Source organism: Typopeltis vanoorti, chromosome 15 (genome assembly GCF_054136105.1).
Source record: "Typopeltis vanoorti isolate ZY-2024b chromosome 15, IOZ_Tvanoo_1.0, whole genome shotgun sequence".
Lineage (NCBI taxonomy): Eukaryota > Metazoa > Arthropoda > Arachnida > Uropygi > Thelyphonidae > Typopeltis > Typopeltis vanoorti.
Genome location: NC_143563.1, coordinates 79,997,331 through 80,015,759, shown reverse-complemented (window position 1 = coordinate 80,015,759; position 18,429 = coordinate 79,997,331). Strand labels below are relative to the sequence as shown.

The following is an 18,429-nucleotide window of genomic DNA, read 5'->3' as shown; positions in this document are numbered from 1 at the left end:
TTAGTCTCCACTCTGTTGTTTTTCTAGTCCATCTCCCATCACTGCATCTGGCAATATGATCAGCCCATCTCCACGTAATTGGAGATGGGCTGATCATATTGAACATTGATGTAAAATTCATTAAACTTAATGTTTAATGTATTTTACAATATCTCTGACACCTGTTTGAGATCTTATCCAGGTATTTGTCTTCCTATCTCTTAATGTTATTTTTAGCATACTTTTCTCCATGCGATGTTGTGTTGTTCTCAGCTTTTTGTTTAGGGTTTCTGTTAAAGTCCATGTTTCTCCTCCGTATGCTAGGACAGGAAATATGCACTGGTCGAAAGCTTTCCTTTTTAGACTCATAGGGATGTCACTTTTGAATATGTCTCTCATTTTCCCATAAGCCATCCATCCAAAGTGTATCTCTTTTCTTTGGCATTCCTCAAAGGATGACAGTTGGGGCTCACTTTAGTAAGTTTGGGCATAGCAAACCCGAGGTACCTGATGCTGGACCATGCCTTACTTCATGTAATATACATCTGTTATATTATCTGTAGACTGGTCCCTCCTCTTCCTTCCTTGCTTCTTTCTTCTCTTCTTGCTCCTTATCCCCACTGCTATTAGAGATTACCATCTTCAGGGATCACAGATTAATGATATGTGCATGCAGGCACTAACACTTGGCAAATATGGCCGAAGAAAACAATTGAAGTTGGTCCTAGTCCTAAAGGTGCTCCCCAAGTGGGCTAAATTGGGTTGTATTGGCTGTTTTGCTGATGTTCTTAGAATGCAAGCTTCCCATATTTTGGGCAGTCTCATGTATCCAAATTTGTTGAGGTTTGGGGAGTTTTTTTAGAGCTGAGGCTGATTCCAGGAATAATCTCTCAGAGTTATACTTGCTGTGGTGTAGTAAGGTGGCTTTCTTCCAGCGTATTTTGTGGTGGGTGTCCAAAGCATGGTCAGCAAGTCTGAGTTCTCCACTCTCCATCCCTGCCCAACTTCTTTATGGAGACCTTTGAAGAAAAAAGCCTTAAACTCAGCTCCACATAAATCTACTGTTTGGCTACACTACGTAGATGATGTGTTTGCTATTTGGCCATATGGCTTGGATACACTCTACAATTTCTTAACACACTTAAACAATCAACACCCAGGATCCAGTTTACCTTGGAAAAGGAAATCAATAACAGTCTCCCTTTCCTAGACACTCTGATTACACACCAGCACACCAGCCTGTTGGATCCCTGGCTTTCTCTGTTTACAGAAACCCTACACATACAGGTAGATACATTCATCAGCTATCACTCCCTTCCTCCTCCCAACAATATGGGATTATAAAAACCTTATATAACAGGGCAAAATTAATCAGTTCAGATAGCCATATTCTTAACACCTTCGTAGTCAATGGCTACAACCCCCAAAAAAATCCAAAAAATTACCCCCCCCCTTCATAACAGAGATTACTCTAAATCTATCACCATTCCTTATATCCAGGGTACTACTGAAAAGGTAACAAAAATCCTAAAAAAATATGACCTGACAACTTGTTACAAACCATATAAAAGACTATATCTGTTTCCACCAATACAGCCACTCAGGACTTGCTGACTGTGCTTTGGACACCTGCCACAAAATACTCTGGAAGAAAGAAAGCCAGTTTACTATACCATAGCAAATATAAATATGAGAGATTATTCCTTGAATCCACCTCGGCTCTACAAAAACACCCCAAACCTCAACAAATTTGGATGTATGAGATTGCCCCAAATATGGGAAGCTTGCATTCTAAGAACATCAGCCCAACAGCCAGTACAACCCAATTTAGCCCACTAGGGGCACCTTTAGGACTCTAGGACCGACTTCAGTTGTTTTCTTCAGTCATATTTGCCTAGTGTTAATGCCTGCATGCACATATGATTATTTTATGATCCCTGAAGATGGTAACATAACATTGCTGAAATACGAGGGTGGTATGAAAAGTTCCTAGCCTCAACCATAGATGGCAACACTATCTGCACGATTTTTTGTTCTAAGTTGGTACATCTGTCATAGGCATCCATGTGAAATTGGAAGTCATCCTATGAAAAAGTTTTTTTATACAGCTGTCTGTATCCCTTGAAATGGATAAAATTGAGTATCATGCGGTTATAAAATTCTTTCTAAAAGAAGGTTTAACGCCAAAAGAAATTCATTTGAGGTTCATAAAAAGTTTATGGACACTCTTCTCCTTCATTTTCAACAATTAAGAAATGGGCTGACGAGTTTAAACATGGCTGTATCAGCCTTGAAGATGATCCATGTGAAGGGCGTCCAAAAAGTGTAACAACTCCAGAAATCATTGATCAAGTGCATGATATGGTATTGGATGACCGGTGAGCCAAAGTGTGTGAAATTTCTGAGACTATAGGCATTTCAAAAGAATGTATAGGATATATTTTGCATGAAGAATTGCAAATGAAAAAGCTTTGTGCAAGATGGGTGCCGCACTTGCTCACAGCAGATCAAAAATGCACTCGCATGAAAATCTCTGAACAATGCTTGGAGCATTTTAACAAGAATAAAACTGATTTTGTGTCATTTATTACTGTGGATAGAGTTGGATTCACCATTACACATCAGAATTCAAACATCAAACAGTCAAAATAGTGAGCAGAAGCCGGTTTTCAATGGCAAAGAAGACAAAGTTGGTTCCATCAGCAGGAAAAGTCATGGCATCGGTGTTTTGGGATGCTAAAGGCATTTTGTTTATTAATTATCTTGAAAATGGTAAAACGATAACCGGGGAATATTATTCCAATCTTTTAACCAGACTAGACAAAAAAAATTCGTGAGAAAAGACCCGGTTTGCAGAAGAAAAAATCATCTTTCATCATGACAATGCACCTGCCTACAAATGTGTTTTGGCAATGGGAAAATTAAGGGATCGGCACTATGAATTGTTGGAACATCCACCCTATTCCCCAGATTTGGCTCCCTCTGACTTCTGTCTTTTCCCAAAACTAAAACTCTTCCTCGCTGGTCAGCGTTTTTTCTCCAAATTAAGAGGTGATTGCAGCTGTAGAGGGATATTTTGCAGATCTTACTGAGAACCACTACAGGGACAGGATAATGGCGCTGGAGCATTGCTAGAATAAATGTATTATGCTTAAGGGAGATTATGTTGAAAAATAAAAATAATTTTGAAATTATAAATTCATTTTTTCATTGTTAGACTGAGAACTTTTCAAACCACCCTTGTAAAGGAAGTATTAATTAAATTTTTAATTAATATTCCAGTATACATTGTCTTTTCCTAAAATCTGACAGTTATGTATTACCAACATATAAGTTTATTTGCTTAACTCTTGTTACTTAGTTATGCATTGCTTGTGTTAGATACTGCCTTATCATTTTCCATGCACTGTCAATATCTTTTTCTTTTCTACACAATTTATCAAACCAGTGTATTGATGCTAGTTGACAATGAAGTTTTTAGTAATTACTCATCTTATAGTTCCTGATAACAACCTTTTCCTGTTTGACTACTTTCCAAAGCATTACCTTATGATCACTTTCACCAACAGATAACAGTGTTGATACCTCATTCACAATCACATCCTGTGAGGATATCACCAAATCTAACACTGATAAACCTCATGTTATTTCCATCACATGCTGCTTTAGATAGTTATCCCACAGAAACTCAACAAATTCACTCTCCTTGTTACTATACACTATCTTCTTTCCAATCCACATTCCTATAATTAAAATCTCCCATTATGATCATCTTCCTTTTACTTGCCCAACTAATTTGTCTAAACATTTCACAGTCAATACTCTCCACATTCTCAGGCTTATAACAGCATCCTATTAGATATACTATTCTTCTGATATCAACTTACACCAAACAGCTTCAAAATCTTGACATGTACTACTATTTTCCATTTCAAATCTTGAACGACATAATTCCTCTGTTACCATGTTAACAATACTCTCCTCCTCCTCTCTTCAACTTCCTATCCTTTTGGAAAATTCTATATTCCACATTTCAAGTATGACATTATATCATCCTTAGTCAACCAAGTTTTGCTTATGTTAATTATTTTTGGGCATACTGATTCAATCAATTCCACAAGTTCATCCCTTTTATTTCTGATACTCCATACATTAGTATACAAGCATAACAATTCTCTGTTCTTTGAGGCCATCCCATCAACACAACCATTCTTTACTCTCTGCTATAGTGCACTTCTCTCTTCATCCTGACCATCCCCTTTCCCTGATTCTGATTTTCATTTATATTCTTATCATCCCTACTGTTTTGCACTGCATAATTTTGTTCTGCTATAATCACTTCCTCACCTTTGTATCCTCTGATTCTTAGTGGTACTATTTCATATGAACCCTGTTTACTCTTAATAAACAACAATCGCACCTAATGACTAACACCAAACCCATTCAAATGCATTCCATCAGCTTTGAACCCTTCTAACTTCCCTTCGAATTCATTCCGTACATTTACAAATTTAACACTCTCTGCCTGACATAATTCAGCTTGTCATTCAGTATCATTGCTCTCCTTCTGAGTTCACTACCGTCATATCTGGGCTACAAACTAACCATTTTTCCATGACACTATTATTCTTCACTTCGTGCAGAAAATTCTTCAAATACCTTTCCAGTAATAACAATGTCTTGGTTATTTCTTAGAGATTTAAGGGCTAATTTTTCTGCTTTGGGTTAAATTGCAACTTGGTTTAACATTTAGTATGTTGGATGTTTCCATCTATATTTTATTTGTTATATTGGAGGAGAGGGATTTTTAGAACTCTTCAATGAAGTCTAGTTTATTTACTGACCTTAGTGCAATATCATAGTTTAAGCCTTTTTTGCATAAGCAAGAGTTCTCCATCATTAAGGTTGTAGCTGGATGTGTTGATAACTTGGCTGTGGTATGTTGGCTCCTTACTTCGCTTATTTGTGATTAGCTGCTCCTCTATGCATGGTATCTGGATTGTCTGTTGCTTTTTTGTTTGTCTTTGGAACTTTGCTATTAGTTTTTCTTTTTTTTTTTACATGACACGTGCTTTGCAGACTCATCCATGATCCTCTCTAGAATATCCCAAATATTGGGATTCATATAGCTCAATAGCTGTGTTAATTGTTTAATCATTTACTCTGCAAACAATTAACAAAGGGTATAGATTTATCTTACTTTTTTCTCCTTATTATCACTTCCTGATGATGACCTTGATACAGTGCTCAAAACGTCAAGTGTTATTTATCTACTTTTAAGTAAAGTAATTATGAGGGTTGTTTGATAAATTTCCAGTAAATGGCAATACATTTCATTCATTCATACTAGTGTCGGCACGTATCATCTTTTTCATGACTCCTGGCAAAATTTTAGCCACTTGCGATGCGTAGCTGTTGTTTGGCAAACATTTAAAATGACCGTGTTCTCATTTTTCATAAAATTGGAGAAAAAAGAGTTTCGTGCAGTAATGAAACACTTTTATTTGAAGAAGTGATAGCCGCACAGATCAAAGCCGAATTAGATGCAGTTCATGGGGACTCTGCACCAGCATTAAAGACTATTTATTTTTGGATAAGTGACTTTAAACATGGTCATAGGTCCATTGAAGATGAAGTGTGCTCCAGATGTCTGACTGAGGTCACTAGGAAGGAAATGACTGACAAAATAGATGGTTGTTATGGAAGACCACTGAGTGAAAGTGCTTGAGATTGTAGGCATCTCAGCTGAATGGGTGTATAATATCCTGCATGAAAAATTGCACATGAAAAAGCTGTGTGCACGATGGGTACTGTGATTGTTGATTGTCGATCAAAAACACATGTGAAAAAACATTTCAACGTAGTGTTGGGTGATGTTTAAATACAATTTGCAGGATTTTTGCCATCTATTTGTGACTGTAGATGAAACTTGGATCCACCACTATACACCTGAGTCCAAGTAGTCAAAACAGTGGACAATGCCCGGTGAAAGAGCACCAAAAAAAGCAAAGAGTGCTTTGTCAGCTGGGAAGGTGATGGCCACTGTTTCTTGGGATTCCCAAGGAATTATCATGATAGACTATTTGGAAAAGGGTAAGACAATAACAGGAGTTTATTGTTGGACCTTTAAAAGAAGAACTGACTAAAAAACGGCCAAGATTGGTGCACAAAAAAATTTTCTTTCATCAAGACAATGCACCATCCACACATCAGCCGTCACAATGGAAAAATTGCACGAATTGAGGTTCGAATTGGTTCCACATCCACCGTATTCTCCGGACTCAGTCCCGTTTGACTTCTTCTTGTTCCCAAATAACTTAAAAATTTGGCTCGGTGGGAAAAATGTTTTTCGAACGAGGATGTCATCAAGGCTATTAATGACTATTTTGCAAAATTTGACAAATCCTACTTTTTAGATGGGATGAAAAAATTGGAAACTTGCCGGACCAAATGTGTAAATCTTGATGGAGATTGTGTTGAGAAATAAAGATGATTTTTTCCAAAAAAATGTGTTTAACTTATTTTTTACCAAACTTTTCAAACCTTGTATTAATGTTTGATATACAACTTTTGAAAGCAGGATTCACATTTTAAAAGAAAAATTTATTGTGGTGTTTTGGGCTCTTGTATTCTATGAATCATCGAGATTGGTTTATTTAATCCTAAATAAAAAAGGAACAGAGGATGCATTATTATCTCCAGTGCTAACTCCTTAGAAATCGGTTGGTAACCGATAACGCCTTTCACCATAGCTGAAAGTTGAGTGTACTCTCTATCCAAACTTCATAGATGAAAAGCACATGAGAGCGCAACAGACATTTTATGCCATAAATTTTTCTAACTTGACTTTATTTAAAAGCTCTGATAATCTTATCCTACAAAAGTTCTCAAACAGCTGAGGCTTTCCCAACCGAAAAGCAATTTGAATTCCATTATGTGTATTTAGTATGAATGTTTGTAGATATGTACATCTTTAGGTAGGAGGTGAATTTCATCTCTTGGTGTTAGCCCACTAATTCAAGGCCTGAAGTAGCTTGAAAAGCCTACTGTTCCGTCTCTAGAGTAGTTTCCGGATAAAGGTGATTTTTTCCAAAAAAAGTGTTTAACTTATTTTTTTATCAAACTTTTTGAACAACCCTCATGCTCAAAATGTGTGTTTTAGTCTCCATAAATTCTTACAATGAAGACAGAAAGAGATTCAAGGTATAGTCTTTCATAATTATATTTGTTTCTTTAAAGCAGTGTGGCCTTTTCCACAATACTTCACAGAGATTCTATGACAGTGTCAAGGCATGGTCTATGAGTCTTTGTGCTTAGATATTCTGATTTTGGCTGTCCTGCCTGTTTGGCTATAGTGAGACACATTACAGCAGCAAGACACGTAGTAGATGGCAGGTTAATCTGGAGATTATAGCTGGTCTTTAGGAGAACAGCATAAAGAAGTATTAAAAAAAAAATTCTCCCCGGGTACTTTGCATTTCTGAAAATTTGGCAAAAATAGACCACACAAAAAATTTGCATCCCTTATTTACTCTTATTAAAGGCCATCTACAATTTGCACATTGTGCCTTCAGAGTCCCACAGCTGTAATCTTTTCTGCTATGGGCAGAACGGCCCATGTCATAATCTCTGAACAAAAGCTTATGCTCAGTCCTGTTACTATTGACTATTCATAATTAGCAGGTTATGTCTTGGACACTTGCCACAGAATCCACTGGAGAAAAAGCTTCCTTGCTTCACAGAAGCAAATACATATCGTTAAGAGTTTTCCTTAAATCTGCCTTGAAAAACTTTCTGGTCCTCGAATTTGAATGCCTAAAACTGCTCCCAACGTCAAGCATTTCCCATCAAGCTCATTAGGTCACATTATTTAGGACTGTAGGTTCTGATTTGATACTTTACTTCAGTCCAATTTACTCATATTGAACTTAAGTAAAGCAAGCACTATGCTTGCTAATTGTTCCCCAATGATGTCAATTTGAAGTTAGCAAAATATAGAAAACACTACTTAAATTTTAGTTATATCACCTGTGTTGTCTTTTCTTGTCTTCTCCACTCCAATGATTGCAAAACTGCATTTGTGGCAAAAGCAACTTGCTAGTAGCGAATCATACTCCTTTCCGTCTCTCTCTCTATCAGTTAGCAAGAAATTTGACTAACAAAACTGATAACAGCGTGCTGAAAATTGAGGCAGACATACAGTGGAAAGGAAAGTATGAAATTTGAATTTTCAATAATAAAAAAAAAGTTTAATGAGATGAATGAAAAAAAAAAAAAAGAGAGAAAGAAACACCAAGAAGATTGTTGACTTGTTTTGTGGTCCACAGATGTGGTGTCCATGTTCTGCATCAGAAAATCCAACTTTGCCATATGAACTAAGAAAGGGAAGCAGGCTGGCCGAGTGGTTAGTGTATCCGCTCTCCAGCTAAAAGGCTGCAGGTTTGAATCCCGCCGTGGGCATGGATGTTTGTGATTGTCTGTGGAAAAACTAATGGTGGTCGGCAGTAGATGGTGTTGGTGAATTGAGTGGTGGAGACAGAGCTGTAGAGCAGGTGCCCTCTCTCAATAAGCTTTGGACTCCCTGGAGGTGTTAAATAATAATAGTAGTAATAATAATAATTTCAGAAAAGAGCAGTAACGCACACACACACACGCACAGAAACCTTCACAAATGCAATCCATATTAATATCAGTATTGAATTAATGTCAAAGATGCCTTTCACAGTGAGAAGAACAACTATTAGAACTGGCTTCAGATAATTCTCAAAATCAAATATGACCAGAGTACTAATGGTTACACATTAATAATGAATATCTAGTTTTGTCAGTAAAGGTGCAAAGTATTTTATCTGCTTCCCTTTCCTAGTTCATATGGCAAAGTTGGATTTTCTGATGCAGAAAATGGACACCACATCTGTGGACCACAAACCAAACCAGCAATCTTCTTGATGTTACTTTCTCTCTCTCTCTCTCTCTCTCCCTCTCTCTTTTTCATTCATCTCATTAAACTTTTTTTTTTATTATTGAAATTTAAATTTCATATTTTTCTTTCCACTGTACGTATATTTTGAATATAACTAAAATGTATTTAATAATTAAAAAATGCTTTATATTTTTTGTGACTTACTATAATGAGCATATTAAAAAATAAATCAATTTACAATTCTAAATATCTTTACTTATTCTTGTTTGAATGAAATCTTATTGCATCTTCTCCAAAATTGCCTTTGCCTGAGAGGAGGTATGCCAGTGTTACTAAAATTTTAAAAGGAGGTCACACTGAAGAGGGCTAATTTGAGAAACACTGCTCTAGAGCTAAAGTTGTCATTTTCTAATCACCACCCTTTCCATAGGACTAAGTTGTACTATAGGTTTATAGCTTTCCTATAGAGTTAGAATTTTCTTAAAAAAGGCATCTGGGCATCTTTACTGAATTCATCCACTCAGCAAAATTACTGCTTGATCAGGGAAGTAAAATGCTAACCATGTTAGCATTTTACTTCCCTGATCAAGCATGTTAGCATTTTAGCATTATTTGAGTTTGTACATATATATGTTTAACAGGTTTATTGTAAATGATGCATATATTTTAGTAGCTCAAAAGCAAGAAATCAACTCTATTCAACTTTATTTAGATATACTCCCAGTTTTTCACTCTATTATTAGCATTTTGATATACAGGTAGTCCTCGATTTACGATGATTCGTACTTTCGACGGCCAAAAATTATTATTAAAAATTCTCTAATTTAACTTTGCTGCCAGCATATACATACGTATATCACATTGCTTTTCTATAGTCATCGCAGTATTTGATAATTTTAGGAAACAACAAGCAGATAAATATGGCGAGCATGCATTTAACGCTAGTAAAAGTTGGTTTTATCGATTCAAAAGCCGATTTTATTTTATTTACATAACATACAAATAACGGCAGAAGCCAATTTTGAAACTGCCGAAATTTTCAAGAAAAAGATGATAAAAGATGAAGACTGTTTGCTAGAGCAGATTTTTAACGTAGATGAAACCGGACTGTTCTGGAAAAGAATGCCAGAACGAACTTACATTCACAGAGAAGCTACATTGGCGCCTGGTTTTAAGGCATTTAAAGATAGGGTTACGCTTCTTCTTGGAGGAAATGCTGCTGGTTTTAAATTAAAACCATTTCTTGTTTACCGTTCACAAAACCCCAGAGCTTTGAAAAACATTGACAAGAATAAATTGCCGGTTTACTAAAGGAGTAATCCTAAGGCTTGGATGACAATTGTTTTATTCGAAGACTGGTTCTTAAATTGTTTTATTCCAGAAGTACGTGCCTACTGTCTTGAAAAAAACATTCCTTTTAAAATTCTATTGCTGCTTGACAATGCTTCAGGACATCCTCTTCACATCGGCGATTTGAATGAAAATATAAATGTGATGTATCTACCGACCAATACAACAGCTGTGATTCAACCTATGGATCAAGGTTCGATTGCTACATTCAAGACATGATCTGAAAACTACATTTTTTCAAGCAATAACATCAATGGACAATGATGCTACAACATTACGCGATTTTTGGAAAAATTATGACATTAACCTTAACATTGGAACTTCATGGAAGGAAGTATTGGAACAATGTATGTGAGGAAGAGGAATTTGAAGAGGAAGAGGAAGAAGTTACTACTGCAGGAGACACGAAGAGCACAGTGGGCATAGTATGTTAGAACAAATCAGTGAAGAAATTGTTGAAATTGCAAGAAAACTGTATCTAGAAATCAATATTACCGATATAGAAGATGAACTGACTGATCAAGACTTGATTTTCCGAAATGAAAGAGTTGTAGAAGAAGAAAGGAATAATGAGGAAGATGAAGAAGAGAAATCGTTAAAAAATTTTACTGTAAAAGGATTAGCTGAAATATTTTCTAAACTAAATCAAGGACTTCGGCGACTCGAAAATATGGATCAAGATACTGATCGCTTCGCCAAAGTCGAAAAGCAAATTCGAGAAGCAGTCAGATATTATCGCGAAATACGTGAAGAAGAAAAGGAAAAAAAAAAAAAAAAACAACAGACAACATTAATCAATTTTCTGATAAAAAAAGCTACTCCTGATCCTGAAAAATAACCATATCGTCCAAATGAATTACAGTAACTTACCTGTTTAATTAAAGACATCGTTAATAAGTTTTTTGTTTATGTTAACTAATATTTAAAGAATTTCAAAAATGCACCATTTTTGATGTGTGTTTATGTATTTTTTTTATTAAATTTTTCTTTCTTAATTTTGTATTTATTTATATGTATATGTGCTAATAAATAATTTATAAATGTTTATGTAAGTTTATATATTTTTAACCATTTTAAGTTAAATAGAAACCTAATTTATGAAAATATAACCGAAATCAAGAATTAAAAAAAAGTCCTCGACTTACGACGGAGACGTTGGAACGGAATCCCGTCATAAGTCGAGTACTACCTGTATAACTTTTGTTGTTTTCTGAGTATTTTATAAAATCTGTCTTACATTTTTGTTGCATTTTAGGGAACACAGTATGTACGACGAGCAGATACAGATAAACTTAATGAAATTTTTCTAAAGGTAAATAACATAATTTTAATATTTCTACTAATATTCAGTTTTGAATTTTTATGAGTAGCTTGTCTTTTTTTAGTCTTCTCATTTGATCCATTTCTTAGCCATAATAAAATTCCAAATAAATAAATAACCACCTCATTGCAATTTTGTAATGAAGTTAGTATTTCTAGTTAGTAGAAATTTCAGTAAATAATTAAGCTCACATCTAAGAATAAATTCATAAGATCTCTCTCTCTCTGAATGAGTTAGAATTTTCTCCAAAACCTTAAAGATTTACCTTAAAGATCCTGCTATTGGAAACTTGAAGTGGCATGAAAAAAAGTGCAGGTATCCCTCGATTAATGCGGTTAATTAATCCCTCGATGGTACCGTGTATATCAAAATCGCGTTAATCAAATCTCATAATCAATGGTAAAAATTACAATTCGTCCATGATCGATTACTGTATTAATAATTCGTTTTATATGGTACTCTTTTAGGAAAGATAAAAAATGAATGCAAAGTAAATGTTTAATAAATACTTCTACCTACATTATTTACTGCAATTTTTTTATCAAAAGAAGTTTTCAAGAGTGGTTTGAACAGTTTTAGTTTTTTTCTTTTCGGCATGAATTCTACGATAACAAGCAAAATGACTCTCCAGACCTCGGCAAACAAGTAATGAAACATAAAGAAAAAACACTGCAAATATAATACATGATGGTAAAAATGAAGTGGATATTGAATCCAACATTATTTCATAGCTGAATATAGAAACTACAATAGTTTCATTCCGAATATATTGTTATTATTATTATATAGAAACTAAAAGTTTCGGCGGATGCTAGCATAAGCAACTTTATGGGAAACTCGTAGTAAAGGTGGAGTAAGTTCCAGATCACTTTCTTTAGTATTTTCCATAATATAAAGCACATCTCCTAGAGGACATGTATGATAAATAAGCCTTTGGCTCTCTATTTCAGTAATACATGATGGTTTATTTATTTTCTGTTACAATCTATAAATTATTGAACAAAGAATAAAAAACAACTAAACCAATACTATACTGACATCGGAGGTCGTGGTATATCTCTCAGATACAATTTACTGTCAAATATCACAAACCTTTACATAACATGTGTTAAACCAAACTGACATCAAAAAATAGTGCGGAATATCACTCGTAACATATGAATGCACAGCTACTCATGACCTTCAAGCTATACACTGAATTGTGTAAGAATATTTATATTAAACATTTTGCATTTATCTGTCAGATCAGCTGCGAGCTCCGCAGAGTTAAAGACGCGTTAATCAAAACTCTTGCCGCGTATATCAAGGGATTGCCTCAATTAATTTCGCCGCATTAATCAAATCAGATCACGTTAATCGTGATCAGCACATTCATTTTTACAAATTATGGAGACTACTACCGTGTTAAGAATAATTGCTTTAATTTTGTCCTTAGAGCTTGATGATAACTGATGAACTGCAGCCAGGTGATGGAATAGATGGTGAAGATAGTATGCATAGGGAAATTGATGAAATGAATGGAAGGAGGGTAATTATTATGGGGGGATTTCAACTATGGTAACATTGATTGGAAGGAGGAGAGGACACATGTGAGGAAGGAAAAGGATTTTATTCAATTATTAAGGGATAACTATCTGAGACATCATGTAATTGAAAATACTAGGGGTGTGAGAGTGCTTGACCTGGTAATAGCATCAGAGAATTTGACTGTAATGAATATGACCATGTTGCCACCTATTGGTGAGAGTGATCATAAGGTCTTGACCTGGGAGGTGGCTAAAGGTGTGGAATTTTCGATTAAGACAGGGTATATGTGGAATTACCGTGCTGGCAAGTATGACAAGCTTAGGAGATTGCTTGGATCAGTGCCATGGCATGTACAACTGCAAGGGCTGGACGTCGATAGAGCATGGGAAGTGGTCAAGGAGCATTTACAGGAGGTAATGGCTGATTGTATACCTAGGGTCCGAATAGTAAAACAAGTAGGGGGTTAAATGGATGAATAACACCATTAAGCTTGAGCTGCAAAAAAAGAAACAACTGTGGAGGGAATTTAAAGAAAGGGGGTGACCTGCAAGCACACGAACGGTATAAAGTGCAGGCCAGAAAGGTAACGAGTGTAGTAAAAAAAGCAAAAGTGGATTATGAAAGGAAACTAGCTATGTAAGCAAATGAGAATCCCAAACAGTTCTTTCAATATGCTGCAAGTAAGGAAAAACTGTACACGGCAAAATGATTTTAAGGGATGACGATGGTAAGGAGGTCACTGAATCAGTCGATATAGTGGAGTTACTGAGCACGCACTTTGCAAAAGCATATCATCCAGGTGGTGACATTGAAAAAAAATGAAGGAACCATTAGTTTATACGGGAATAGTGATGAATGAAGTGGAGGTGACTAGTCTATTACAGAACCTTAATGTGAACACATCTGTGGGATTGGATGGTATACCGGCACGGGTCTTGCGTGAAGCGGCTAAGGAATTATCAGTGCCCTTGACCATGTTGTTTAATCTGAGTCTCAGGTCTGGTTTAGTCCCGAAGGTGTGGAAAGAGGGGAAAATAGTTTCACTGCATAAAGGAGGATCTGAGACTACGGTTGCAAATTACCGACCGATCAGCATATCAGGAGTCATTGTCAAGGTCTTGGAGAAAGCAGTCAAGGGAAAAATACAGGAATGGATTGATGAAAATGAGATACTGTACAGGGGACAGCATGGCTTTGTGAAGGGTAGATCATGCTTCAGTAACTTGCTCAAGTTTTATAACAAGGTGACGACTGAACTGGATAAGGGAAATGGGTTTACAGTGATACTGCTGGACCTGGCAAAGGCGTTTGACAGGATACCACATGGAATACTAATCCGTAAACTAACAACATATGGGAATGGATATAGGGTTGGTGAGATGGATAGGTGGTTGGTTGATGGAGAGATATCAAAGAGTAGTTTATTCAGGAGTAGAGTCCAAAAGACGGCCTGTGACTAGTGGTGTGCCGCAGGGTTCTGTTCTTGGACCACTGCTGTTTAATCTGTTCATTAACAATATAGGGAAGGATCTAAGTGGAACAATTCATTTGTTTGCTGATGATGCAAAGTTGGGTAGGGCGATAGTGAATGCAGAAGATGTCAAAATCTTGCAGGATGACTTAGATAGATTGGAGTTCTGGGCTAAGGAGAGTGGATGTCAATTTAATGTGACAAAATGTAAGGTTATGCATTTTGGGGTGAAAAGATTAGCAGCAGTATACCACATTGGTGGAACTGTACTCCAAGAGATTGATGAGGCCAGGGACTTGGGAGTGTTGGTGGATAGGGAGATGAAGTTTAGGGGGGGCGCATTGCAAAAGTAGCTAAATCAGCTCATCAACTCACTTGGTTGTTGAAAAACACCTTGACGAGCAGAGACAAGCAAGTTATTGTACCTCTGTACCGGGCCTTGATAAGACCTCATCTCGACTACTGTGCCCAGATTTGGTCACCTCGGTTCCTTCTTGATGGGGAGGAGGTGGAGAGGATCCAGAGGCGAGTGACTAAGATGATAACAGGTCTATGGAATGAACCATATGAGAACAGGTTGAAGATTTGTGGGTTGCAGAAACTAGTTGATAGGCAGAAAAGGGGAGATATGATTGAGACATTCAAATTGCTAAAGGGATTCTATAGGATTAATTCAGAGGATATTTTTGAGATCAGTACTGGTGGTGGGAGAACTAGGGGACACCTATGGAAGCTGGGTAAGAGTGTGGTTAGCAGGGGTGTTAGAGCTGGGTTCTTTACTTTTAGAGTGGTAAATGAGTGGAATAAGCTGCCAGAGTCTGTTGTGGGTGCTATGACGGTGAACGAGTTCAAGGCAAGGTATGATAGATACTATGAGAATGTAATTGCATAGTTGTGTGGACATGATGTTTAGGGCCTCCCTCGATGAGTCTAAGGACTCCTGGAGCCGCCCGAAATAATAATAATAATAATAATAATAATTTCCTGATGTCTTGACTTTCATATTAAGGTCATCATCTGGAGTATACATATGCACAGAGACAAGTTACATTACAATTAAAACAGTATGCCAAAGTGACATTGATTTCATCAACCATTATTCTACTGGTCTGACCTCTAGTAGAAGGGGGGGGGAATCTATATCAAAGCTATATCGTATTATAACATGGTCAGAGAAAAAATTCCTATTATCTTTTAATGTAGCAATAATGGTGACCTAATCAATATTTTAACATAAGTGTTTGTCATATTAATGTTAAGATTCTGGAGTATTATGTCCTAACTCTTAAAACAAAAGATTATGTGAGTAGAATATGTGCCATCCATATTCTTGCAATTTTTTGACCATCATTATTGTTAACATTTCGGGTGGTTAATTAGAAATTCTAATCCAGTATTTGGCAGGTGTTATGTTTTGGTTTTCAAAGCTGTTAGCAGCCACCATGGAGACCAATATGAAGGCACTGCATAGGAAATATGCAAGACCCTTGCGGTTAAACATATCCACTTCACCAACATCCGTGGCCTGAACTCCAACCTTAATAGTGTCCGCTACCACTCGCTACCACTTTCAGTCCACCAAACCCCACCTACTCTTTTTGACAGAAACTCAAATCTCATCCATCCCAGCACTATTTATCTCAACCTTCCGAACTACTCACTCCTTAGCAACTTTTGTCCCAAGGTGATGTCTGCGCATACATCTGCTATGACATACCTTGCCAGAGAGCACCCAACCTAGAATCACCCAACTTTGACCTTTTTTTGATTGAAAATATCCCTTCCCCACTCAGTCAAATTCATTTGCTGCCCCCCCCCCCCCCCCCCCCCCCCCCCCCCCCCCAACGCAACCAACCACTCTGAGCTCTTTAATTTCCTCTCCTTAAAAATTAATTTTCTCCAATCCCACTTTCCCAACAGCAAAATTATCCTCCTAAGAGATTTTAATGTCCACAACACTAGCTGGCTTTCCTCCTGCAGTTGTTCAGATCTCGCAGGCAGAGATGCTAAAACATTTGCCATCACTAACGACCTTAGTTCAGATCCCAACCACAATACCAGATAACCCAAACCACTCCCCAAACACCCTAGATCTCTTCCTCACCAATGACCCTCCAAATACACAGTGAAAGTAGTGAGGGGCCCCCCCCCCCCCCCCCAATTCTGACCACAATCTAGTACTCATCTCCTCCTCCATGCAACAACACTTACACAGACACTCCCATACAAGAGTAGTTTGACATTATAACAGTGCCAAGTGGGACAGCCTCCGCAACTTCTGTGCCACATTCCCATGGTTGGACCACTGCTTCCAGCCTTCCAAACCAAACATATGCACCAAACTTATCACTGGCATGGAAACATACATTCCACACAGTACTCTGAACTGCCATTCCCTAACTTAACCCTCCAAAAGATGTGCTAAGGCTGTACAGATGAAATACCAGACATACCATAACTGACTGAAATCAAGAACCCCATCCTCCTTTAGAGCTTATACTGAAGCCTGAAATAGATGCAAAAGAAACAATCAGTGCTTCCAAAAGAGTTCAAAAAGCAAAAAGCAGGAAACTAGCAGCCTGTCCAAACGGCAGCCGAGCCTTTTGGTCTCTCGCCAAAGCAATTGGCCATAACTTCTGTCCAACACTATTCTCACCCTTATCATACCGAGATGGTTCTAATGCATCATCAAAGAAAAAGCCAATCTTCTGGCTTCACACTTTGCTTCCAATGCATGCATTACTGACAATGATAAATGTTCCTCAACCATTCCAGACACCCAACATACAATGCCCCCATATCCATTTGTCAGGATGAGATCAAAAAATACTATTCAAATTAGACACAAAAAAAAAAGTCTCTTGGTCCTGATGGCATTCCCCCAATTGTCCTGAAGGGTGACAAGTCACTGCCATCCAACTACCGCCCTATCTCGCTTACCTCAGTCCTGTCTAAAATAATGGAAAAAATCATTAATTCCCAACTCCTGCACTACCTTGAAGACACCCACTTAATAAACGACTGCCAGTATGGATTCCATTGCTGCCAATCAACAGGAGATCTGCTTACATAGGTCACCCATCTCTGGACAAATGCCATGGAGAAGTTTGGCGAATCTCAAGTGGTTGCACAATATCTCCAAAGCCTTTGACCAGGTCTGACACAAAGGCTTACTAAGCAAACTACCATTTTGATCTGACCCAGGACTTCTGTAGTTGGATTGCCAGCTTTCAGTCTGGACGCACGCTGTGTGTGTGTAATGTTGGATGGTTCCCTATCCTCTCACCATTCAATTAATGTTGGGTTCCACAAGGTTCTGTCCTCTCACTAACCCTCTTCCTACTATATATCAACGACATACTTGAGTTGATCCCTCCAACCCAATACACAGTTTTGCAGACGACAGCACACTATACTCCTCGCTTTCATTTGATAAACCTTACCTTATGGAACTCACTTCAACCTACAGAACATCAACCACCATCACCACCCTCAATTCTGATCTCCAAGTCATCCTACAATGGGGTTCGGACAACCTCATCAATTTCAGTGCTAATAAAACTCGGTTCTGTCCTATTTCCCCATAAAAAAAAAGAACAATTTTTTCCCAGTATCCTTTTTTGATGATTTTCCCAAATTTCCAGACAATTTGAGATCTCTCTTCTTGGAATTACCTCACATCAAACCTCTCCTCGCATAAACACATCGCAATCACTGCATCCTCAGCTTCAAAAAAATTAGGATTTCTCTTTTGCTCAACACGTTACTTCACCCCTGAACAGCTGATAATATTATACAAATCACAAATCCGTCCAGCTATTGAATACTGCTCCCACATATGGGTTGCATTCCCTAAAA

The 18,429-nt window shown here is 37.2% G+C and overlaps 1 protein-coding gene across 1 annotated transcript in view; it reads left to right on the top strand.

Moving 5' to 3' along the window:
- aralar1 (calcium-binding mitochondrial carrier protein aralar1) overlaps positions 1-18,429 on the top strand; it is a 510,219-nt gene that overhangs the window by 55,198 nt on the left and 436,592 nt on the right. The window contains exon 3 of the mRNA XM_090405723.1: positions 11,508-11,564. Within this exon, the coding sequence (XP_090261849.1) occupies positions 11,508-11,564 (57 nt within the window). The remainder of the gene's footprint in view (positions 1-11,507; positions 11,565-18,429) is intronic.